This window comes from Pipistrellus hanaki, assembly GCF_964339955.1.
Source record: "Pipistrellus hanaki genome assembly, chromosome: 2".
Taxonomy (NCBI): Eukaryota; Metazoa; Chordata; class Mammalia; order Chiroptera; family Vespertilionidae; genus Pipistrellus; species Pipistrellus hanaki.
Window position 1 is genome coordinate 174,584,790 of NC_140504.1, and position 27,020 is coordinate 174,611,809.

Here is a 27,020-nt window from a genome sequence, read left to right on the forward strand (position 1 = left end):
AAACATCAATTGACAGCCTCCTGCACACCCCTATTGGGGAATCAAGCCTGCAAACCGGGCATGTGCCCTGATTGGGCCTCTAACCAGAAACCTTTCAGTGCACAGAACGATGCCCAACAAACTGAACCACAACTGATTAGGCTCACTGGTTGATTCTTGTATGTGTCCTGACTGGGAATTAAAATATGTAACCGTGGCATATGTGGATGATGCTCTAACCAACTGAGCTACCTGGCCAGGGTTAAATTTTCATTTTAACATAACTGTGTCTTCTCTTCCCTCCTGGCCTGGGCTCTCCTAATCGATAGTATCACCCAGAGCCTGAGACACACAAGAACCTGGGGAGTATTTGTTGAATGAAAAAATCTGTCTCCTCCGCTGGTCACCCAGCCAGCATTGGCTCAAACCCTTTCCCACATGTTCTTAATTTGCAGGAAAAATGAGGCACAGGCCTTCCTTAATATCCATACATTGGTAAGTACATGGGCAGTGAATAACAGTTTCTGGAAATAAACATGGGTTTCTGATTTTATTACTGTTAATTTTATTGCACAGGTTTTTCAAAAAAGTAGCTGCAAAAAGGAGAAACAGGTGTGTGTGAATCCAGATGTCCTCATACTGCCAGGAGTAGTTCCCTAAAAAAGAAACCACTCAACCTAATTTTAAAGAAAATATACTTCTTACACAAGACAATCCAAACTGATGCAAAATATTTATTCCAAGTTAGTTATTTTATGCAGTAGTTTCCCCCTCAAGACCTGTGATAACCACATCTTTTAAATCTGTAAATAATGTTATCAAAATAATCTTAATCTTTGAAATCTCACAAAAATTTATATTTTACAATCCACCCTGAATATCAAGGCCGCAAGAATAACACATTTCCTATATCCAAATATTTTACAGCTGTACCCAAAAAGGAAAATAAAAAAAAGAAAAAAAAAAAAAAAAAAAGGAAACAAACAAACCCCCCCACATATTCTTGGTTAAGGGCTAACGTTACCCGAGCAGCCAAAAATAAAATAAAATATCCAAATTATTAGCATTAATTTAATACAATTATAACTTCAATAGTCACTTTGTCATTGACAATGATTGCTTGAGCACAGGGGTGAGTGCCCCAAGGGCTGGTGGAAGCTGCTGCTGCAGACCAGTGTCTCCTCCTCTCTGCACTGGCAGCTCCCACTTGTGCATCGCCCCATATATACTGTGTGTTTTAAAAATATTTCTCACCACACAAATTTTCTCTACAAAGCAAATAACAGGAAAGAAAAACAACAAAAGCTAAACAAGCCAATCGCTCTCTCTTTGGGATATGATTATTTCCCTTGTGCATGAAATATTCAACAACAACGTAAGAAAAGGAAACCATTTTTTTGTATTCTCCGTTAGCACACAAGCTGAGTTTATGGGTCAGATTTAACGGTGAACATTTATGTGCCTACTTCCAGGCATCGTCATCTGATGTTTCACTGCTACTGGTTTCTGTGTCTGAATCTTCAAACTCTGCTTTGCACGTGCTTCTCCAAGGGGAGAACAGGCTAGAAGTGCGGCTTTGCAAGAAGCCATTCTTCCCAAAGCCATTTCTTCTCAGCTGTGTAAGCATGGGAAACAAAGAAAAACATAACATCAATATTGACCCAGGGCCCTTGAGAACTGGCCAGCCCGAAATTCAATTCTAGGCAGAATTTAGAGGGAGGCCTTCTGAGAGATGCAAGATCTCTTGTAGGAGGAGTGCTTATCACACTTCAGTGCACCAAGGAATAATCTAGGGATCTGTTTAAAATGAAGATTCAGAGTGACTGGGGCAGGGTTTGAGCTTCTGTATTTCTACAAATTCCCAGGTGATGACAATGATAGGGAAACAGAGTTCTGAGTTGCACAGTCTTTTAGCTTATATTTTTGCTTTATAGGACATAATTGGTATTTATGATTTACACACACACACACACACCAGGATAGGAGCTCCAAAAGATCTGTAGAGATTCCATTGATCTTATCCATCACTGTAAATTCTAAGGTCTGGCAGTATTTTACTCAGAGCAAGAATTCAAGCATTTACTGAATAAATTCAAATTTGGCTTCTTGCCAGAGTACTAGAGGAAACCCACAGACTAACAGCACAAGAGGGTGAGCCTGCTTTCCTAGGAACCAAGGGCTTAGGTCACACCTTTGGAATACAGTCTTGTGGTTCTGATAAGGGGTGAAAGCTTCCAGGATGAAAGAACATACTACCTCCTGGAGCCTGCTAACCACTGACCTAGTTTTCGTATGCCACACCGCAGACAGCTACTGCCTGGGCAGACTGAGATGTCCCTTTATACTCTGACTAAAGGCCCGGTGCACACGTTTGTGCACTGGTGGGTCCCTTGGCCTGGCTTGTGGGGATTGGGCCAAAACCAACTCTTCACATCCCGAGGGGTCCTGGGTTTGTGAGAGGGCGGTTCTTGGGTGATGCAACCTGGAACTGGGCTCCCTCCTCTCTGGTTCTGGGTCCGTCACACAAGAATCGCAGCTACCAAGTCACTGCAGCTTGGCAGCTCTTGCGTTGAGCACCTACCCCCTGGTAATTAAGCATGATAGCTACAGGTTGGATGGGCAAAAGGTCGCTTAGGTGTGTATGTATGTGTGTTTGTATTATTTTGAAAACATTTATAAATTTACATTTATAACTTATATTTTCTTTTTCAAGGCCCTTCTCTCACACTAAGCTGGGCTCCTAAGGGCAATGTCTATCCTGACACCTCAATTTTCCTACTCGTTAACTGGTCTCCAGGAGAGGTCAATGTCATACCTGCTCTGTCTTCATATGGAACTCTTTAAGCTCATCCTCTGTGAGGGGAAGGAAATTCTCATCATTTTCAGGATACTCCTGCCATCCCATTGCTTTCAGTAACCTGGAGGAAGGAAGTCAGGCAAAGAAAACATGCCATTAAGCATAAGTGGAAGCCCACAACTTTCCTGCCCAGGGGCAACGGTACCCACTCTGATGTTAGAGAAGAAACTTGAGGTTCTTTTATCCCCAGTGAAATAAGCTTTATTGTTAGTTAGGTGCTTGTAATTAAATGGGGGATCTCCACAGTTGCTCTTTCCAGATCATAATAACTACAGAGAAGAGATTATTAAAAGCAGAAAATACGACAGCATAATGTAAAGAGCCAAATTACAAGGGCCCTCATTGTCCCACAGAAAAAACAGGAATAAACCTCACTTTTGTCTCGTGAGCAAATTAGCACATTTCCACATGTAAAGTTTTTTATTTATTTATTTTAAATATATCTATTTTATTGAGTTTTTACAGAGAGGAAGAGAGAGGGATAGAAACATCGATGAGAGAGAATCATCGATCAGCTGCCTCCATCACACCCCCCACTGGGGACGTGCCCACAACCAAGGCACATGCCCTTGACTGGAATCAAACCCGGGACCCTTGAGTCCTCAGGCCAACGCTCTATCCACTGAGCCAAACCGGTTTCAGCAAGTTTTTTTTTTTTAATTGCAATAAAATTCTTGTTTAATTTCATGACATTAATGATCTCCTTCTTAACATTATTACCCCAAAAGTTCCTCAGCACAGGAGCCTGGTTTCAGGAAGGTACTATAATACTTGGTAGGCCCCATGTGCCATTCAGCTGCCCAGACAGTTGGCTGCTCTGTGCTGAAGGCTCTCATTTAAAGAACAAGCTCCAGACACTGAGGCCTCATGCCTCCCAAGGCCCCTTCAAAGAGTCTTACAGTAACTGCTCAGTTGGGCTAGGAGGGTCCAAGGAGAGAGCACAACAGTCCCAGGAAACAGGTTCCCCTCTCCTCTTTTCAACTGGAGCCAATAACTGAGCCTGCAACTAAACTACACAAAAGCCTTAGGAGTTTGAAAAAGTCGTTGAGTCTGTAAAGGAACACCCATTGAGAAACAGGGCAATCTGGGCACACAGAGAACAAGATAGGGTACTCAAGGGACTTCCATTTGTGTGCTTGCCTCAATCTGAGATGTCTTACGTATGGTCCAGCTCCTTGCAGGCCACACGCCACATTCTCTGTGATCTGATCCCCACTTACCTGTGCTCTGCTTCCAGTGAGTGCGAGAGGACCTCCCTTTCCTCCTCTACAGGGAGAGGGAGACCATTCTGATGACAGCCTTCCTCTCCATTTTCCTTTGGTTCAGGTGTGCTGCTGTCCTCCACCTGCAATAAGGAAAAGAAGAACACACTCCGTGTAATAATCCTTTCAGACAAGAAAAGCGGTCTACAAGAAGGAGTCAGATTCCTGGTCAGGCACATGCCGGGGTTGCAGGCTCAGGAGCATGCAGGAGGCAGATGATCGATGATTCTCTATCATTATAGATATTTCTATCTCTCCCTCTCCCTTCAATAAAATATATATTTTTAAAAATGACTTGCCCTACATGGTTTGGCTCAGTGGAGGGAGCATCGGCCTGCGGACTGAAGGGTCCCAGGTTCGATTCCGGTCAAGGGCATGTACCTCGGTTGCGGGCACATCCCCAGTAGGGGGTGTGCAGGAGGCAACTGTTTGATGTTTCCTTTTTTTTCTTTTACTTTTTCTTTTTTTTTTTTAAAAATATTTTATTGATTTTGTACAGAGAGGAAGGGAGAGAGATAGAGAGTCAGAAACATCGATGAGAGAGAGTTATCGATCAGCTGCCTCTTGCACACTCCCTACTGGGGATATGCCCACAGCCAAGGTACATGCCCTTGACCGGAATCGAACCCGGGACCTTTCAGTCCCCAAGCCGACGCTCTATCCATTGAGCCAAACCGGTCCCGGCTGTTCGATGTTTCTAACTCTCTATCTCTCTCCTTTCCTCTCTGTGAAAAATCTATATATATATATATATATGAGGACTTGCTAAGATTTCCAAAGGATACCAGCTGGTGACCATCTACAGGTTATGTCAACTATGAAGAAGCTACTAGATACTATTGTTCTTATTTTGCAATACAATATAGCCCTGACAAAAGCTTCTATTATTTACCAACTTCTTACAGAGCTGACCAGTTCAAGACTTAAGCAGTGCTGCTCAGCTGAAGAATACTGAGTCCCAAGGCAACTATTATTATTATATTATTATTATCATTATATATTTTATTGATTTTTTACAGAGAGTAAGGGAGAGGGATAGAGTCAGAAACATCCATGAGAGAGAAACATCGATCAGCTGCCTCCTTCACACCTCCCACTGGGGATGTGTCCACAATCCAGGTACATGCCCCTGACCGGAATGGAAGCCGGGACCCTTCAGTCCACAGGCTGACGCTCTAGCCACTGAGCTAAACTGGTTTTGGTAAGGCAACTATTATTAAAATAAGAACTAATTAGCCCTAGCTGGTTTGGCTCAGTGGATAAAACATCAGCCAGGGTCTCAGGTTCGATTTTGATCAAGGGAACATGCCTGGGTTGAGAGCTTGATGCCCATTGGGGGATGTGCAGGAGGCAGCTGATCAATGATTTTCTCTCATCATTGATGTTTCTCTACCCCTCTCCCTTCCTCTCTAAAATCAATAAAGATACACACACACACACACACACACACCCACATAGTGTGTGTATGTATATGTAAATTAATTAATTTTTAAATATATTTTTTATTGATTTTTCACAGAGAGGAAGAGAGAGAGAGAGAGTTAGAAACATCGATGAGAGAGAATCATCGATCAGCTGCCTCTTGCACACCCTCTACTGGGGATGTGCCCGCAACCAAGGTACACGCCCTTGCCCAGAATCAAACCCGGGACCTTTCAGTCCGCAGGCCGACGCTCTATCCACTGAGCCAAACCGGTCCTGTAAATTAAAAAAATAAAATAAAAATAAGTCCTAATTTCACTGTATAAGAAATATATTTCATGCCTTATCTGGTTTGACTCAATGAATAGAATGTTAGCCTGCAGATTGAAGAGTCCTGGGTTCAGTTCTGGTCAAGGGCACATGCCAGGAGTGTGGGCTCGTTTCCCAGGAGAAAGCATGTAGGAGGCAGCCAATGAACGATTCTCTTTCATCGTTGATGTTTCAATATCTCCCTTCCTCTCTCTAAAATCAATAAAATATATTTTTAAAAAGTAATAAATTTCGTGACACACATACAAAGTAAAACTAAATAAGTAAATAGAAAATATAATGCTTTTCCCCTGATATCATCTCAATAAATAATTGATCAAAAAAGAAAAAAAAAGTCCTAATTTGAAATCTGTTGAACAAAGTATTAAACTCATTTTACCATAGGCTGTTACTCCTACCAACACTTTTGTATACATTTAAACACTTGCTACGTCTTTCTCCTAAGAAGAAAAAAAGCACACATACAACATAAGAAAATACCTATGCTGCCCAGAAAAAATCTTATGCTCTTACATCCTCCAGCTTGTCACAGTCTCTGTTCTCTGAGAAGTCTCCATTCCGATCATCCTTCAGAGTCTTCAGAAACTCGCTTTTCCTGTCGGTGGTTCGGCGGGTCAACTTGGTCAGACGAGAGGAGCTGATCTCAATGGGAGGAGTGGTGCTGGAGGGACTCTGCACAAACCACAAACAGATTGCAACAGCAACTACTGGGGTTCTCCAGGTCACTTCTACATGGATTGATTTCTGGAATCTGGTAGCCTACCATTCTGTCTTTTACACCCCAAAACAAACAGACAAGCTAACTAACTAAATATCCTTTTCATTTAAACATACTTTAGCTTTGCTGGTTTTTTACAGTTAAGACAGGATGGCTGGCCCTGCCGGTGTGGCTCAGTGGCTGGGTGTGGACCTATGAACTAAGAGGTCATGGTTCAATTCCTGGTCAGGGCACTTGCTCGCGTTGCTGGCTCGACCTCTAGCAGGGGGCAGCCCATCACTATTTCTCATCATTGATGTTTCTCTCTCTTTCCCTCCCTCTACAATCAATAAAAATTTTTTAAATAAGACTAGATGGCTTACATAGCATCTCTTTAATTTTTCTACATACACCATGTGCATGATGTCAGTTACCCCACTCAGCTACTGCCCATTTTTGCATGCTAACAGGAATAACCAGTAAACAAATGACTTTGAGCTAAGCAGAGATATAAAGGAAATCAAGTTAGAGCTGTACATCAGTAAACGGGAAATGGCAACTTTAGCAAAGGCCTCTGTTTTATCTTCACTCACCTCTTTGGGAGAGCTTAAAACTGCACCACCAGCCAGTACTACTGGTTTGGTAACAGAGATTGGACTGGTAAAAGCAGACTCCCGGCTGGAGGAAAGGGATCCTGATTTGTGTTCCATTCTGTTAGCTTTCCATGCACTGGGCTACATGGGAAGAAAGAACAAATCAGAACCAGCAAGTAGACAGAAAGAAGCTCAGCCTGTAAGATCACAAGGCAAAGAGTAAAATGTTATATGGGAACATTATTTTCCAGAGCAAACCCGCTTCATCATGTTTGGCGGAATGCAACCTCTTGGGCACTTGAAATGAAAAGGCAAACGGGAACCAAACAAATACACAGATATTAATAGGTATTTTTCAAAAATCCAACAACAAAATCTCTAGTTCAATAAGCCTGGCACATGCTGGAGTGAATAAAATTCAACAGGTTTCTTTACTGTGCTATTTCTCAAAACATTTAAATGTATATGTGCATTTGAGAAGCAGATATAATAATACAGCATTTTCCAAAATTATGTGACAACAAAATGTCTTCTTTTATGGTGTGTTATTAACCTCAATGTAACCCTGATACCCTAAAAAAAAAAAAAAAAAGCACTCCAGAAAAATGTTGTTTCCCAGAAACTTCAATGGCTAGTTCCAGTCCAGGGTAGGCAATGTAAATGGCTGGACATTCCTGCTTAGTCCAGAGGCCTACTGGGGTCTGGGCATATTGTCAGGCATAATTATGATATTCACTTTTTACAGAGAATGACACCGAGGTTAAGAAAGTTATATATTTGTTCAAGGTTACTCAGGTAGTATGTGGTAACTTTTTTCACAATGACTCCAAAAGAACATGCAAGCAGTTAAGAGACAGATAAAAGATTGTTTTTTTCTTGCAAAGATGGCTGCTTATGTCAGGCTAAATATACACAGGACACAGAAACCCAGAAGGTTTCTGTCATAGTATTACAGAAGGTTTAACAGGCAGTGTTATATGCAAAAGGACATGTACATCTCTGCCCAAATGAAGATACCTGATCTTCATTTTCCATTACTCAAACACTGTGCTGGTCATCGGAGAAAACCATTATGACCCGCACATTTATCTTAGAGGAATTATATATGGAAATACTCTAAAGTGAACCATACACCGACCACTGTTTTCTTTTTTAAAAATGTGCTCTTTTCCTCCAAAGTACAAACCAAGCCCAATTCTCCACTTCAAATGATTCTGTGCCTTCTATTGGACTGAAAAATAGAAATCACTGAATACAAACTTTCCCTAATTACTTCCTTTGCACCTCAAGTTCCTTTGATAGCTTCATCCTTTCTACCATTCTATATCTGTTTGTTCTTTTTCCTTTGAGAATTTGTCAATTATTTTCCCCTTGTATCTTCAATCTCCTTCTCTTTAATAATTTGTTGGAACATATAGAGAAAAATGAATAAATAAATCTCCATCTGCCTACTAGTCATTTCACCTCTTCCTTCCTCGAACATCTTATATTCAAGGTACTAAGTACCATTCTTCCCTGAAACTGATCTTTTTCTTATCTAACTCCAGTGAAATGGTTCCATAGTTATTCTGGTTTTCCAGGGAAGAATACTTAAGTGTTTTCTTCCTGTCTAATCTGCTTCCCATTATGTGGCATCACCACCTCCTTTCTTTGCCTTCTTTTACCATCTCTATTGAAGCTTTATTGCCTTTTACAAGGACAGCAGCCTTTACACCAGTTTTCCTATTTCCAATTTAGTCCTACACAACAGGGCTAAACTGATCCTAAGATCCATGTTATGATTTTTATACTTGCCACTTCTTGATCCTCTATTTTTTTTTAAACCATTTTAAATACAAAAATATGGACTGCTTCATGAATTTGTATATCATCCTAGTGCAGAGGTTATGCTAATCTTCTCTGTATTATTCCAATTTTGGTGTATGTGCTGTTGAAGCAAGCACCACCCTCTAAAGATTTTTAAGATCTTAACCAATCAAAGCATAACATGCTAATGATATGCTAAGGAGGCTGGACGGCTCACCAAGACATGCACTGACCACCCAGGGGTAGACACTCCAACCAGTAGGTTAGCTTGTTGCTGGGGTCTGGCACATCAGGACTGAATGAGATGGGACAGACACGTCTTGGAGCCCACCCACAGTCCCTCCCAGGCTGGCCAACCTCCCACATCCTCTCTGGTCTGATGGTGCATTGGTGGGGTCCCTCGATCTGGCCTGTGCCCTCTGCAATCTGGGACCCCTCAGGAGATGTTGGAGAGCTAGTTTCGGCCCAATCCCGCAGGCCAGGCTGAGGGACCCCACTGGTGCACAAATTCGTGAACCAGGCCTCTAGTTTAAAATAAACACTTACGAAAACTCTTCATAAACTTAAGGAATGGAACATAAAGTGCTGCCATGTTGACAGTAATAACTACCATTTATAAGTACTTACTACACGCTAATTTTAAGTACTTCACAACATTTTCTCATTATTCCTCAAGAACCCTTAAAAGATGGGTATCATTACCTCCACGTTATATTCACATTCTTTTCATTCTACACCAGAGGAACAAGTATCCTAAATCCTTTTTAAAAACAATTCCACTTTTAAGTTTTATTCCTATTTCTTGCTGGACCATATCCTTGTATGACCTCTTTCAAGTACATTTCCAGGTGTCTTCACAGGTTTCTTCCTAAAGATTTTCTTCATCCTTTCACTTAATCTCCCCTATACCTATATTCTATTTCTTTTTATTTTCAAGTTTCAAACATGCTACTATCTCCACTTCAACCCATATAATTCCAGAATCTCCTGAGTCAAATATTACCAAAAACTTTCAAATTGCTAAGGGTAAAAATATTTTTTTCAGTTATTTTCCTCAATTTCTCATTAACAATTGACAAGTGTTGACAACCCTGGTTGCTATCTTAAACTCACCTACCCAGACATCTTCGATAGGGTTGGCAAGCTACAACCCATGGGCTAAACAAAGACCATGTATCATATGTGACCAGCAAAGCCTAAACTATATATTATATGATCTTTTACAGAAACGTTTACCAACAGCTACTATATAGATGGTTTGGGACCATTGAAGGGATTTAGGAAGAGGACATGACATATTCAAGGATGATCATTCTGGCAGTTCTGTGAAAAATGAATAGAAAAAAGAGGAAAGAGAAGTATATACAATAATAAAGATGAGATGACAAGGGCATAGGACATTAGAAAAGTAGTAACTGATAGGGACTTTATAATTTTTTAGCATAGGGGAATGAATCAGGAGAAAGAGATAGCAGCAGTTAGATACTGAGCTAAATGATCAGATGGATATTAGTGCTGTTAATGGAAACAGCAAATCAGAAGAAGCCTGGCCTGTGTGGCTCAATGGTTGAGTGTTGACCTATGAACCAGAAGGTCATAGTTCGATTCCTGGTGAGGGCACATGCTGGGTTAGTGGGCTTGAACCCTAGTGTGGGGCATTCAGGAGGCAGCCAATCATTGATTCTCTCTCATCATTGATATTTCTATCTCTTTCTCCCTCTCCCTTCCTCTCTGAAATTAATAAAGATAAAAAAAAAAAAGTAATTGACTTAAAAAAAAAAAACAGGGAGGGGGGGAGAAGGCAGGTTTATGAGATGAAGCTAATGAATGAGAGGCCTACTAAAAATCCAGACAGTAGCAATAGAGTTTGGAGACAGAATACAAAAAAAATTACATACTATATAACAAGTTCTAAATATTTGTGAATGATTCAACGGAAAAATATAAACTTACTATTCCCTCCCCAACCCCCCGATTTATCCCCCAACTTCTGCTCTGTAAAGTTCTTACATGGATTCCAAATCATACCTTGGAAGGAGGTGGTGCAGGCTTAGGAACCAGGTTCTTATAGACGCTTGGAACCATGTTGGACGATTTGTTCCCATTTGCATAGTGAGATCCTGATGAGGTGAATGCAGCAGAGAAGGCAGCAGCAGGATCTTCTTTGGAAACTTTTTTGATAACTAGCATTTTGGAGGTTTGTTTGGCACCAGGTGGGTTTTCTGTGAAATACAACAGTGGAGAAACAAAAGAATGTGAAAATATTAGTTAACAGGAAGCACAGTTTATATGAATGCCTCACATTCAACAAAGAATTGACAATTGAGACTGAGGGACAAACATTCCTGGTGTGTATTTAACAGATAACTCTCAAAAGCGATACTACTTGGGAATTGTAAAAAACAAAAAACAAAAACAAACAAACAAAAAGACAGTATATTAAGCTCACGATTCTAAAGTCATAAATCAACCAGAAAGCCCAAAGATGTTAGTAGTCTTTCAGAGACATAACATTCTAGTGTATGGTGCATCACTCAGGCACAGAGCAAACAAGAATATATCCAAGGGTGGCAGCTCCTGTCAGCATGGGAATGGAGGTCAAGAAACTGGGGGGAGCTACCATATACCATCAACAAAGGAGAAATGGTACAGCAACCACCCTTAATCCTAAAACACAAGATCCAAACCCAGTATTTATATAAAGCCCAACCAATATGATGCCTGGCTACTGAACATGTCTAATGTAGGGACTAGGAGAGTACAGTTTGTAAATGCCAAATAGCCTAAAATGCCACATCATGTTTTGTTTGAAATACACTGATTTGTCTGTTAATTTTTTATAAGGCTACTTATTCCCATTTATATGTATGTATTTATATATTTTCTCCTTTCCCTATATAATAAGCATCCTTTGTAATTGCCAAGACAAAACAAAAACCCTAAAATACTCAGCAACTGGAACTTGGTTGAATAAAGTGGTCTATAAGATGTGGTATTATATAGCCTTTCCAATATCACTTTAGAAGACTATTCATTAATGTGGAAGAATGCATAGAATACATTGTTATATATGTCTACCAAATATTTAGGAGACATTGATAACACCTATAATTCAATTTAATTGTAATAAACAAATTAGCAATGTTAATTAAAAATTACTTCTTATACTTATAAACTTTATATATAAATTCTCCCTTCGCTTAAAATCTGTTTTCAAAAATAGAAAAAAAATCTGCTTTAAGTTCATGGCTCTATAAGCTCTCAAGAATCTTTTCTAACTCCACTACTATTACATTTCAATGGTATTTTGGGGGGGGCAGAGTAGGAGTTAATAGGTGTTAGTTACTATGTGCAAATAGATGAGATGAGAAATAAGATAAAGAAACAAGAGAGATAAAGAATTTTTGTTCCTCTCCCTGATATAAATAATTTAAAGTTGTGCCTTTAAAATGGCAAAATCTACCTACCCCACACTCCAGAAGGGGTCCCAATAGGTCTGCATGGCTGATTCTGTTTGCCAGCTTCTGGATTCAAAGAAGGCTAGGAAAAAAGGGATATTAATAGTTGACATAGAAAGCTAATCATTTTGGCACCTTTTACAAAGTAGTACCACCATGGAACCTATAAAATAATATCAGCAGCATTTGCTTAATGCTGTATTCAGAAATAACTAACAGATAAATGATGTTGAAATACGTCTTATATTAATCTTAGGCTCTTTTGGGTTTCATTTCCTTTAAAAAGAGGAGAAAAAAACAAAACACAGACTAAATAAGGAGGCATAGAGAGCTGAATGAATAAGAATGTGAATCACTCTTCTTAAATTTAAGGACAACCTGTCAGTGAAATGTATTGTAATTATAGCATTTTTAAGACTGCTTTAGGACAGAAGCAAACCATGTGCCAGGGACTGCACTAGTAATAAAAAGGTAATTAACCCAATTAAAAAGAGTCCTTGTCCCCACAAGGATTAGTTTTACTATAAAGATAAACTTAAAGACAAATAAGTCCAATGGAAGGTTTTAGAAACTATGAAAATATCCATATTAAAAAAGGAGTATTAAGAACAGTCAATTTCATGGGAAAGACAAGTGCTCTTAGAAAAGTTTTCAATGGGAGATGACTAAGAGTCCGTAAAGACGATTTCCAAAGCTGGAATATGGGCGAGTCTACAGAACAAAATGCTCAGTGAACACTAAGACAGGAAAGCATGAAAAAGAATAAAATATTCAGCAACCCGCAAACAGTTCAAAACGATCAGTACTAGGGAAAGAGGGGATACTTTTGTGAGGAAAGAGATGTTTGGCAAAGTAGGTAAGAGGAGTATTTCTGGGAGACTGACTTTTATTTCTATAGGTAATGATCCATCTTTCATAAATAGAGTTAACCATGATCCAATCATTAGTTTACCCGGTTTGGTAGCAGCTTGAAGGATGTATTTGAGGGGTTTAAACACATCAATTAGGAGACCATTAGAAGACTAATTTCATAATCCAGAAAAGTAATAAAGGCAACAGAAGTAAAGGAAGATGAGGAGAAGGATGGAGAAGCGTTAAAGAGCAATAGTTCTTAAGAATGGCACTGGTGTGCAAGCCTAAACTTTAAAGTCTGGTAATAGATTAAGAAATGTCTTTTTGGTACAATTGATCATGGAATATCAAACAAATAGAAAGATGCCCAGACTCCACTACAGAGCTTCTGAATAAAAATCTCTAGGGGCAGGGCCCTAGCAAGTATATAATTTATACCTGTCAAGGTGAGAATCATTACTTTAGAATAAGCACAGATACAAATACCCACTCACTATATAAGTGAACAAATCAGTGAAAAATATGATTTTTTTATTTATAATATGAGGTTTTAATAGGCCTAGTTTATAGATGTGTGAAAATACCAACTCCATTTTTTTAAAAAAAATATATTTTATTTTTTACAGAGAGGAAGGGAGAGATACAGAGAGCTAGAAACGTCAATGAGAGAGAAACATCGACCAGCTGCCTCTTGCACAACCCCTACTGGGGATGTGCCCGCAACTCAGGTACATGCCCTTTTCCGGAATCGAACCTGGGACCTTTCAGTCCGCAGACCGACGCTCTACCACTGAGCCAAACCGGTTTCGGCCCAACTCCATTTTTGTGTCTCAATTTCATTAGATTTTTAAAGTTTCATACCTTTGACCAACCTCACTGTTTATCTCTTTTTATTGTTTAAAGTATTAAAAATAGTAGTACATATGTCTCCTTTCCCCCCATTGACTTCCTCCACTCCCTGGCACATGCCCTCAGCCCTCTAGTGTCTGTGTCCATTGGTTATCTTTATATGCATACAAAAAGCCCTTTGATTGATCTCTTACCCCGCCTCCCCAACCCTCCCCTGCCTTCCCGCTGGTTTGACAGTATGTTTGAAGCTTCTTTATTTCTGTATTTATTTTTGTTTATAAGTTTATGATGTTCTTTATATTCCACAAATGATTGAGAACATGTGATATTTAACCTCTGTCCTTAGCAAGCATATCAAAGCCTTCCAACTGGTTATCCGTGTTCCTTAAAATGGAGCCATAAATATTTTATTAGTTAATAGCCAAAATGGCGTGACAACTGAGATAAGATAAATATCAAACTACTGATAGTAGCAATGATAAACAATACTCTATCTCAAGACCACCAGGAGGTACAGCCCCAGGAGCACTGCATTTTTGTCCCTTTGTCTTATCAATTACAAGTACCCAAGTTACACTACCAAAAAAGTATACCAGCCGTAACTGGTTTGGCTCAGTGGATAGAGCTTCGGCCTGCATACTGAAGGATCCCAGGTTTAATTCCGGTCAAGGGCATGTACCTTGGTTGCGGGCACATCCCCAGTGGGAAGTGTGTAGGAGGCAGCTGATCAATGTTTCTCTCTCATCGACGTTTCTAACTCTCTATATCTTTCCCTTCCTCTGTAAAAAATCAATAATATATATATTTTAAAAAAGTATACAATAGAGGAGAATTATCTGCGGAGTTCCTAAGTCTTCAACCCAATCTTCCATTAAGTAAGTTACCCTATATTAAATTATATGGAGTTGCCTATTTTGTCTGTCAGTCTTAAAACACCTTTCTCATTAGGAGGCCATTACACCTTTGCCCAATCAGATACCTGAGTGTCTGCCCCCTTGTGGTCAGTGCACATCATAGCAACCGGTTGTTTTGCCATTCTGTCGATTTGCATATTAGCCTTTTATTATATAGGATTGGAACTTTTCCTGCCAAAATTTGTTATGATTTTTTCCTCAATTCTAACTTTTAATCTATTTGTTTCTCCTCAATTTGTCCATTTGTATGTGATTATTTTTGGGAACATGGATCAAGATAGTTTTTAAAACAAACAAACATTTTATTGACTTTTTACAGAGAGGAAGGGAGAGGGATAGAGTTATAAACATCGATTAGAGAGAAACATCGATCAGCTGCCTCTTGCACATCTCCTATTGGGGATGTACCTGCAACCAAGGCACATGCCCTTGACCGGAATCAAACTTGGGACCGTTCAGTCCACAGGGGGATGCTCTATCCACTGAGCCTGCGAACTGAAAGGTCCCAGGTTCGATTCTGGTAAAGGGCATGTACCTTGGTTGCGGTCACATCCCCAGTAGGGGGTGTGCAGAAGGCAGCTGATCGATATTTCTCTCTCACCAATGTTTCTAGCTCTATCCTTCTCCCTTCCTCTCTGTAAAAAATTAATAAAATATATTTGAAACCCCCCCCCGCCCCCCAAAAAAATCATGCTTTAAAGGTCTTATTTTTATAGAGGGCTAACATTTTTTTAAAGAAATGATGGTTCACTTGTTTGATGTCCTAGCTGTCTCTCTGCCCCACTTTATTCCTTTTATCTAAACCCTGTCTTTCCTCTCTACCTGCCTCTGCAGCTCAATCTATATTCTTCTTGATTTCAGAGAATGAGAAGGAAAGATCAATGAGAGAGAAATCATTGATCCCAACTCCTGGATGTCGTCTACGGGGGATCGAACTTGCATCAGGGTCAAGTATCCTGACCAGGAATCAAACTGTGACCTGCTAGTTCAGTGGTTGGCAAACTGCGGCTTGTGAACCCCACATGTGGCTCGAGAGCTGCGGTTTGCTGCTCTGTTGACTAAGGAGTTTGCCGACCACTGTGCTAGTTCATAGGTGGATGCTCAAATACTGAGCCACACCGGACGGAATCTGAAGCTCAATCTGGATTATATTTCCAAAGTTTTGTCCTATTCCAAAAAAAATTTGCTTTGAAAGGGAATATTGCTGGTTAGTATGAACAATGATAGAACCCTGTGGTATCCATTTATTGTCTCTTAATTCCAAAGTCATCCATTCTGTTTGCTCTGTGTAAATGTTTCTGTGCACTTTAAAAATTTTCCTTTGTCAGCTGGCATGCTTTTTCTTAAACTATATTTTATTGATTTTATTACAGAGAGGAAGAGAGAGGGATAGAGAGCTAGAAACATCAATGAGAGAGAATCATCGACCAGCTGCCTCCTGCACATCCCCTACTGGGGATGTGCCTGCAACCAAGCACATGCCCTTGACTGGAATTGAACCCGGGACCGTTCAATCCTCAGGCCGATGCTCTATCCACTGAGCCAAACCGGTTTCGGCTGGCATGATAATTTTTATCAGTAGAGAACAATGGAGAAACTTTTGCTTCTTGTTCCGGTGTGCTTACTCTGCAGACTCCTGTAGCACCCAGTTTCTGCTAAGCCAGGTTCTAAAGTACAAGTGAGCTCTGACTTGAGTGATTTTGTTGCAGAGGCATCTTTTATGAACAGTATTATCAAGAACTCCAGAAGCCAGTTTTCTAGCATGTTCCCTGGAGAAACACCTCAGCAGTTGCTCAGCCATTCAGTGAGCCATAGCTAAATCTTTTTCAACAAGGTCTGGATCTCAGTCTTGGGGTGGTGATTGGGGAATGGGGAATTCTTCCTTAGGTGCTCATCTTAGCCTTAGGGTTAGTGGCTGCTCCTTCTATCTGCTATTTCAATCTTCTTTAGTATTCTCTTACTTCTAATTAGTTAATCACTCATTACACCATCCTAATATTCATATTATTTTTTGTATAAAACTGCCATCTTCTTTCTTTTGCATACTTTAATTTCAAAATTAAACAAACAACCTCCCCTCTTCGCAAATAAACAACATCCAAACCTGATGTCAAATGTGGGAAGGGAAGGGAAGGCAAGGTTTGAGACTCTTGTATTCTGCCTTAGTATATGTGTATTTATTATAATTTCATTCATAATAGCCCAAAATTAGAAATAATTTAAATGTCTATCAACATCAAAATAGAAAAGTTGTGGTGTAATCATGTAATGGATTATTTATTCAGTAATAAAAGGAATAACTGATGTAATAACATGAATACCAGTGAAGCTTTACAGTGAAGAATACCTACTGTATAATTACATTAATATGACATTCTAGAACAGGCAAATAACCTATAGAGGGACAAAAATCAGAAATCATTGTCGCTCTATGTTTTCTGGGAATCATTTAACTGAGCCTTTTAAGATTCCTGAAGGTTGCGGCCAGATGGAAAAATTGTAATATTTTATTCTTTTGTAAAATAAAGAGTCTAGAGCATATTTGGCAAATGTTAATATTTCATAAAGTTAGGTGATGTGCTAACTTGACAATTTTCTTCATACTTTATGTGCACTTAGAATATTGCATAAACCATAAACGCAAAATAAATTTGCCCTTACTGACCTTATTCAGGTTTGATTTGACAACAAATTTCCACTTAAACCACTTAGCAGGTGAAGATAATGCTACCTTAACCTTTTTCTTTCTGTCATCAATTCATTTCTCAGTTGGAATGCCACAGAACTAATAAAGGTCTTTCTTATCAAACTATGCCAATCAATTGTTTAAACTTCCATACTACTTAAATTTTTTTTTACAATCTCTCTCTTTAAAAAAAATATTTTTGATTTTTTTTTTTTTTTACAGAGAGGAAGGGAGAGGGATAGAGAGCTAGAAACATCGATGAGAGAGAAATATCGATCAGTTGCCTCCTGCACCCCCGCACTGGGAATGTGCCTGCAACCAAGGTACATGCCCTTGACTGGAATCAAACCTGGGACCCCTCAGTCCTCAGGCTGACGCTCTCTCCACTGAAGCCAAACCAGTTTCGGCTACAATCTCTTTTTTTTTTATCAAAGCACTTAAGAAACCCAACTATTGAAGAGACCTAAATACACTTGTTTTCTTTAAGCTCAGCTGGTTGTGGTCATAGATAAATATTAAACATTCATGTCAGATATAAATTATAATTACAGTGGGTTCATTTAATTATAGGAACAAAAGTACAAAAAGAAACTCATTTATAATAAAGATACAATTAAATTTTTTTGGATTGTTGATTTGATGATTTAACCAAGTTTACAAAATGTGATGAACAACAGATTTTGTTTCTTCATCACTCCTATTAGTCTTTCATGAATTTGCTTAAAAGAATACTTTTGATTTAGAGCCCCAAAGGCATGTAATTCAACACACAGTAGCATCAAGTTTCACAAAATAGACAATAGCTAGATTACTATTAATTGCATGTTTATAAGTTATTATAACTATTTTATATAAAAGGGCACACTTACGATAATTGGAGAAAGACAATTTAACATGTAGGACTACATTTTTACATTATTATATATATGAATACGAAACCTTATAAAACTTACAGGAAATTAAGGATTTTTTTTAAAGTTCTAAAGGCAAGCAGCGGCTGCCAGGCTGGGAGCGGCCAGGCCCGGAGCAGCAGCAGCCAAGTCCAGAGCAACTAGGTCGGGAGCGGCAGTGACCAGACCTGGAGCAGCTGGTTGTGGAATGAACCAGAGCAACAGAGGCCAGGCCCGGAGCATCCAGGCCCGAAACAGCTCGCTCCTCGCCTGCCCCTGCCCCACGGCTGCCTCTCAGACATGGTTGGAAACTTTTGTGGGAACTTGAGGGTCTGCTGAATCAAGTGATGAAGGCTTAGATCTGGATGTGTTGAGTTAGTATAGCGCTGGAGTGTTGATCTGTGAGTGCCTTGGGTGGGGCCTGGATGAGGCTGGTTGACCTATTTGGAAATGTCTTTTGTGTGAAGTGAATCATTGGGCATGTGGAGGTATTATTGATATGAGAAAATGCTAAGTAACTGATTTACTATCTGAAAAGGGATTTACTATCGGGGAAAGGGAGGGAGGAAGAGACTGAACATAAACTGTGCACCTATGGATGAGGACAATGGGGGATGGGGAGGGGGCGGAGGGTGGGGTGGGAACCTGGTGGAGGGGGGAAGAAATGAGGAACCTTTGTAATAATATGAACAATAAAGATTGACTTAAAAAATAAATAAATAAATAAATAAAGTTCCAAAGGCATAAAGATGAAAACAAAAGATGTGCTCAAAGTTACACAATATTTTTGACACTATCTTCATGCTAATCAACTCTTCTCAGAAAACAATAAAAATCTAAATTTAGGGAGTCCATTTTTAGTAATTTCTGAAATGTTCTCATTACTAATAGGGTCTTGTAATTAAGACATTGTTTGTTAGGTTTTAACTGCACAACTAAACCACCATAATACTTACGAAGTCTTCCTCTTCAAACTGCACCTTCTCCACCTTGTCTTCTTTCTTCTCTTCCCGAATCTCTGCGGGCGCCTTTTCCTGAAAGGCACAGCCTTTCCTCGAGTGAAAGCTGCCATTCCAGTGGCGATGGTTTCCTGCGCCACCCCCACTGCGCTGGCTCATGCCATCATGACCCCGGGAAGAGCCATGCCAACCAGATAGGTTTCCTGTGATTCCAGCATATGCTCCCTTAGAGACACCAGAGTCCACAGAATCATGGCGAAACAGGGAGGGCTGGTGCCAGGAATCTAAAACAGTAAGAAAAAGTAACACATTAGATTATTTGTTTCCTGGAAATTCAGAAATTTGGTCAGATGGTTCCTGATCTGGTTTATGGTATCACCAAAAGCCCTTCAGGGGGATCTTTTAAATAAAAGATTAAGCCCCGACTGGTTTGGCTCAATGAATAGAGTGTCGGCCTGCGGACTGAGGGGTCCCAGGTTCCATTCCAGTCAGGAGCATATGCCTTGGTTGCAAGCATATCCACAGTGAGAGGTGTGCAGGAGGCAGTCGAATGATGCTTCTCTCTCATCTACATTTCTAACTTTCTATCCTCTCTGTAAAGAATAAAATATATATTTAAAAAAATAAATAAAATAAAAGATTGTTTACAGAAATCACAAAATACATCTTTTACTTTTTAAAAAAATATTTATTATTATTATTATTTTTAAAATATATTTTATTGATTTTGTACAGAGAGGAAGGGAGAGAGATAGAGTTAGAAATATCGATGAGAGAGTCATCGATCAGCTGCCTCTTGCACAACCCCTACTGGGGATATGCCCGCAACCAAGGTACATGCCCTTGACCGGAATCGAACCTGGGACCTTTCAGTCCCCAAGCCGACGCTCTAACCATTGAGCCAAACCGGTTTCGGCATATCTTTTACTTTTAAGTAATTTCAAAATGAGTTCCACTGAATAAATGACTCATGGTAACATAACAATGTTAGAAAGCCAACATAGTTGGAGGATCTGAGAACTATGCTTACAAAAGATCATAATTTCAAGATTATGGACATGCACCCTCATGCTGGGCTTGCCCTAAATGAATAAGTTAAATATAAACATGGAAGTTGGCACGACTCACCTCCTGTGGTTCGTAGAGGTCCATTGTTAAAAAAGCCATCAGAGGAATTATGTCGACGACGGCTTACTCCAAATCTACCATCTCCTCGGGGTAGGTGCTCCCCGTGTTTTTCAAAGGTGGTTGTAGGTGACTACGGTGATAAAGAATAGGGAAACAAACAGGTAAGTAGATGTGTCTTTCTTAGGTTCTGTAGCAGGCTTTTAGAAAATGAGAACTGGTAGAAACTACTGTTATGAGAATACTAGTGAACCAGTGCGCAGATTCATGCACACTGAAAGGAAAATAATTATAAGAAATACTTTTTTTAATATTTTATTTTTGTCTAAAGTTTTACATATGTCTCCTTTTCCCCCAATTGACTCCCCCCTCCTCTGCCCCAGCCATTCCCAACTCGGGCAAGCCCCCATCACCCTAGTGTCTATGTCCATTGGTTAGGCTAATAAGTATGAATACAAGTCCTTTGGTCCTCTCTAATAAGAAATATTTTAATATCGCTATTTGCCCTTTCTCTATAATAGATTTTTAATATAAATTCACGATCAACAATGACAGATTGAAACACTTGGTTGCGACTGGTGCCAGCGAGAGCTTTATTATGTATCACACATACGTGAGTCAACTTAGCCTTTTATAGATATAGAATAAACTTGCTTAGTTGGACCTGCTTCCTGATGTACTTTTTATATCCCAGTGACGCATCCCCCAACTTCTCTTTCAGGTAAAGTGTTAGAAACACAGCAGTAAATATCAACACAAAGCAGATATTATTGTAGATCATGCAGGGAGAACAAAGGGTAAAATATTTAACTGCAGCAGTGTTTGACTATATTCTGCACAGTGAGAAATCCTGAAGTCATTTTCAAGGTCCACCATTTCCTTCCTTCTTTTTTTTTTTTAGTGGGTCAAGTTTCTAAACTTTCTAATTCTCCGTTTTCTGGCTAATGAAAATAGGATTCAAAAGAGTCTCCTATCTATCTACTCCAGGACTTCTGTGAGGATCAAATGAGATGAGGCATGGGAAAACGCTTCACAGACATTTGTTTAAGGTGTAGAATGTTTGTAGCTAGCTATAAAGCAAGTTATGCTCCTGGACTGAGGAAACTGCAAGGAGGCTAGTCATTACTAGAGAAAGGAAGCCAGGCATTGCTATGTGATGTCATTACCCAGCATCCATAGCCACCATTTCTGGGTGGGCTGTGGACCCCATTTTGCGCCATGTGGTCTCAGCAACATTGGTTGCAATTTGGTGGGCTGTTGCTCATGGGTGGTGGCGGTGGCGGGCTTGTGTCCCACTAGGGTAGGGGTGTCGAACTCAATCAGAGAAGGGGTCAAAATCTAAAATCCAGCCTAAATCGGGGGCCGAATGGTTTACTGAACAGTCATAAACTGACAATGTCATAAACTGACAGCGGAGTGCAGTGATTACAGCGCGGTGCGGGCCACATTGCAAGGCCTGGCGGGCTGGATTTGGCCCGCGGGCCTTGTGTTTGACACATGTGCACTAGGGGAAAGGTGAGTGTTTCTTTGTGATCGCCAGGTCCGCAGTGCCGTTTCTCTGTGCGTGTCACAGCAGCTCCTGTGTTGAGCATCTGCCCCCTGGTGGTCAACGCACATCACAGCGATCCGTCGGATGGTCAGACACTTTTAGCATGCACACACACACACATATATTTTTATATCTATTTTATTAATATTTTCACCAATAATTGGTATTGCCAGTCTTTTTTATTTTAGCCACTGTAGTGGGTTATAACAATTTTTCTCCTATTCTTTTTTATGGTTTTTAAGTTCTGCATTAAACTACCTTGGCACTTGTAAAATCAACTAGTTACATATTTAGGACTATTTTTGAATTCTCTATTTTATTCCATTGCTTTAATATTCCTATCCCTATACCAATACCACACAACTTTGCTTACTGTTCTTTATTAAAAATACTGAAATTTGCCTGGCTGGTATAGCTCAGTGGTTGAGCATCTACCCATGAACAGGTCACTATTCGTTTCCAGGTGAGGGCACATACCTGGGTTGCAGGCTCCATTTCCAGTAGAGGGACAAGCAGGAGGCAGCCAATCAATAATACTCTCATCATTAATGTTTCTTTCTATCCTATTTCCTTCTCCCTTGCTCTCTGAAATCTATCTATTTATATAAATATAAAATAGAACAAAGGTAATTAGTCTGTGAAAATGTATTTGAAATCCTCTTGAAAAGCTGAAAATCCAAAAACACCTAGAGTGTAAAACAGAAGCCATAGACAAGTTGGGCATGGAAAAAACCCCTGGTATTTGGATAGTTACTATAGGAATGGACCAGTACCTTAACTGCCTGTGGTGTTGAAAAATTTAGCCAAGGAGGAACAAAGTCATGCTGCGCCATTTAGGTCCAGTGTCTCTTTTCAGCAAGGTGAGGCATCCAACCTCATGGCCAGGATCTGAAAATGAGAGAACTCTAATCATTTATGCTTGCAAGATCTTGATACTAATGTGTAAAGGAGTTTGTGACTACTTATGATCCTGCTCTTTACAGAAAGACCTGCCTTCTGGGTCTGTCTATATTAACGATCTGCATCCATACTTCCGAGAAGTTTTAAACAAAGAAATGGTCTCTGAATATATATCCATGAAAAACACACACATACAAAAAGTGACCTAGACCTGGAAGGTTATAAGAAGCAGCTAATGAATTCTTGAGTTATAGCAGAAGAACCTTAAGAATAAACATTTAGCCCTGGCTGGTTTGGCTCAGAGGACAGAGCAGCACCAGCCTATGGACTGAAGGGTTCCCAGTTCGATTCTGGCCAGGGGCACATGCTCGAATTAAGGGTGTGCAGAAAGAAAAGAATCAGTGATTGTCTCTCATCATTGATGTTTCTATCTCTCCCTTTCCCTTCTCTGAAATCAATAAAAATATATTTAAAAAAAAGAATAAACAAACAAAAAAATCTTCCTAGAGAAGGAAGATACAACCTTTCAAGTGTTTTATTTAGCCCTAACTGGTTTGGCTCAGTGGATAGAGTGTTGTCAAAGGCATGTACCTTGGTTGTGGGCACATCCCCAGTGAGGGGTGTGCAGGAGGCGGCTGATCGATGTTTCTCTCTCACCGATGTTTCTGTCTATCCCTCTCCCTTCCTCTCTGTAAAAAAATCAATAAAAAATATATTTTTAAAAAGTTTTATTTAGTTCACATTTTAATGTCCTCAAACACAAACTATCATCAGTTTTTCCTGAAAGATCATTATTGTCTCCAAATCACTCCACTGATATTTTCCAAAATCAAATACACCAGAAAGTAGTATATCTTCCATGATACATATACATATAGTCTTCTTCCAAAGTTAGACATAAGAGAATACTTACCCCAGAGTGTAACCTCTGTGGTCCTGTTTCTGGAACTCCTTGAGTCTGCCAGCTGGATTTCCCACGACGTTCTCGTTAGAAGGGTGCTTAATAAGGCTGACCAGCAGCACACCTTATGATGAAGCACAAAGAAGCCAGGCTCTGTGTGGATCACTCTCTCAGTCCCCTCAATTGCTCATCTTAAACTACCTATTTCCTGACAGTTTCCAAAAGGGAAAAGGGGGGAGGGGGGAGGGGAAGGGGAAGATAAAAAAAAGTATTTGTTACATTTAAAAATGGGGGGAAGGGGAAAGACCTATGTCTATGTTCACCTCATTCAACTTCCTTGAGTGATGGTTCTATGATGTTGTTTAAATAGATAATACATGGATATTTGCACAGTGAGTAAAAACACTGTTTATAATAAAGTCATAACTAGAAAGAGAGGTGGACTTTCAAGGGCAAATAATGTCATCTAAGTGACAGATCAAAAATATAATACTAAAGAGCTATAAAAGAGCTTCTGAGCATTCAACTCCAGTGGCAAAACATCCACATGACAAAGCCCTTAATTTACATATCTCATTATTCTTACACAGCTGCTAAAAATAGTGTGCAGATATGTATTTATATTTGTTTTATTCTTCAAAATCTAAGGATATAAGAAATCTTGTTAAAAAAAAAAAAATCAGACAGGAACTTGATATACTTTTCCCTCCAAATAGCAGCTTTCAAGGCAAATTTCTTGGTATAAAGCTCCCAAATGTATCTTCTATTTCTTTGGTCTTCACTATTTATAAATTCACAGCAAAATTAAAACAAGTAGAAAGATGGGGTTTAAGGAGTCGTCTAGGAGAAAGAGTTCCAAAGTGAGGTTTTCTTCTCTTCAGTTTTCTGTATTTCACTTGTTTTGCCCTTTCCTGAAGACTGAAATTGAGCTACTAGAAGGTGATGTGAAGAATCTTCTATTGCTTCAGTAGAGAAGTCACTTATTATTTTGGATCCACATCCATCATTAATCAATAATTTAAAAGGCCACAGGAATCTAACACTATAAAAAACAAACAAAAACAAAATAACGTTATCACAAGGTGAAATCGTTATTATATACTAGAGGCTTGGTGCACAAAATTTGTGCAAGGGAGGTGGGGAAAAGGGGAGGGTCCCCTCAGCCCAGTCTGCACCCTCTCTAATCTGGAACCCTCGGGGGATGTCCGACTGCCAGTTTAGGCCCGATCCTGGGGCCTAAACTGGCAGTTGGACATCCCTCTCACAATCCTGCACTGCTGGCTCACAACTACTCACCTGCCTGCCAGCCTGATCATCAATAACCACTTCTGCCTGCTGGCCTTATCACCCCCAATTGACCCCCCCCCCCCGCTTCCGGCCTGGTCACCTGTAACTGTCCCCCATGCACCCTGCCACCGGCTACGTCACCCCCTCACTGCCCCCCCCCCAACTCCCCCCATGCAGCCTGCTGCTCCGTCATTTGGTCATTCCTCAATGCCCCCACTGCCAGCCTGGTTGCCCCACGCAGCTAGTTCAGTTGTGACGGTCCCTGTCTTTTTATAGATATGACTAATTGCTAAAATGACACAATCAAATGATCAATCAAATAAAGGTCCTTAGGAGACAAAATTCTTAAGTCCAATTTAGATATTAATGTGTCACCACTTACCCCAACAACATAAACTGGTTATAATTCTAAGAATTTTAGAAAAGCCACCTGAAGAGTTTTGCATTTTTTTTTTTTTTTTTAAATCTTCACCTGAGGATATGTTTTCAATGATTTTAGAGAGAGAAACATTGATAAGTTGTCTCCTGTATGTGGCCTGACCAGGAATCAAACCCACAACCTTACCCCAATCATACGAATCATCTGACAAAAGAGCCTGCTTTTTTATATAACCATCAATCCAATTAGCTATCAAAGGAATTCAGAAATGCAAATTATTCCCTGGCCACCAACAGGTGACGGGTTCAATTCCCAGCCGAGGTGCATGTGGGAGACAACCAATCAATGTTTCTCTTTTTCATTGACTCCTGCATGTCTGTCTCTACCTCCCCCTACTCTTCTCTTTAGGTCAATTAAAAAAAGAAGAAGAAAAGAAATGCAAATTAAAGAGTCTGTTAGATTGATACATAGAGCAGCTTGCTATAAGTGGTCAAAGAGCAATAGAACTTGCTCATTTATTACCACAGTTATCATCTATCTAATTATTCAGAATAGTAAATACCTCCATGGGGCAATAAAGGGAAAGAAATAAAAAAGATCATGGGGGGCTTCTATAATTCACCCAGCATATATCTAGTCTTTCAGCAAAAATGGAATAGTAATAAAAACTGTCTAGTTATGTTTCAATTAGTTCCAAAGAATAAAACACTCATGTTATCTACACATTGAAAAATTAGAAGATGACTTTCTCTTGCAATTCCCTCTCCTCTCCTTCCTGATGAAATCCTGTCCATAATGGTTAGGTGGGGTCAAACAAATTAAGGATCTGTTGGTGGCAGAGGAGGTGCTATAGAAACCCAGAGCAGGGTGTGAAGGTGTGTCCATGTGGGATGGAGAATAGAGAAGTGTGTGTGTGTAAAGCAGCGGCACAGTGCAGGATGTCAGCACCCATTAGGCAACGCAAGTGTCCCAGTAGGAGGGCAGCCCAATGCACAGTGGCAGCCTGAGTTGAATGAGAAGGGCATTCTGGCACAGGGATAAGGACAAGCTAGCTGAGGGCTTCCATGCAGCAAGGTGCCTTCACAGGGTGTGGTGAGAAAGGAATACTTTCAAGGGAGAATGTGATAACAAGAGGTTGGTCATATTTTGGGAATTAATCAAAAAGTAAAAATATTAGACAGGGAAGGAACAAAGATGGCAGTATAGGTAAACACCTGAATTTGCTGCCTTGCACAACCACATCAAAACTACAACTAAAAGGCAAAATGGACAGCATTCAGAACCATGGGAAGGCTGGCTGAGTGAGTGGAAATTATACAACTAGA

At 39.9% G+C, this 27,020-nt stretch overlaps 1 protein-coding gene across 1 annotated transcript in view; it reads right to left on the reverse strand.

Moving 5' to 3' along the window:
* Positions 1-698: 698 nt before the first annotated feature.
* GPBP1L1 (GC-rich promoter binding protein 1 like 1) overlaps positions 699-27,020 on the reverse strand; it is a 46,780-nt gene continuing 20,458 nt past the window's right edge. The window contains exons 3-14 of the mRNA XM_084874633.1: positions 24,730-25,071; positions 24,042-24,153; positions 23,002-23,116; positions 20,683-20,812; positions 19,552-19,838; positions 12,414-12,486; positions 10,975-11,168; positions 7,141-7,281; positions 6,364-6,522; positions 4,057-4,181; positions 2,795-2,897; positions 699-1,594 (exon numbers count right to left, since the gene is read on the reverse strand). Coding sequence (XP_084730759.1) covers positions 1,442-1,594; positions 2,795-2,897; positions 4,057-4,181; positions 6,364-6,522; positions 7,141-7,281; positions 10,975-11,168; positions 12,414-12,486; positions 19,552-19,838; positions 20,683-20,812; positions 23,002-23,061 — 1,425 coding nt within the window. The 5' untranslated portion in view covers positions 23,062-23,116; positions 24,042-24,153; positions 24,730-25,071 and the 3' untranslated portion in view covers positions 699-1,441. The remainder of the gene's footprint in view (positions 1,595-2,794; positions 2,898-4,056; positions 4,182-6,363; positions 6,523-7,140; positions 7,282-10,974; positions 11,169-12,413; positions 12,487-19,551; positions 19,839-20,682; positions 20,813-23,001; positions 23,117-24,041; positions 24,154-24,729; positions 25,072-27,020) is intronic.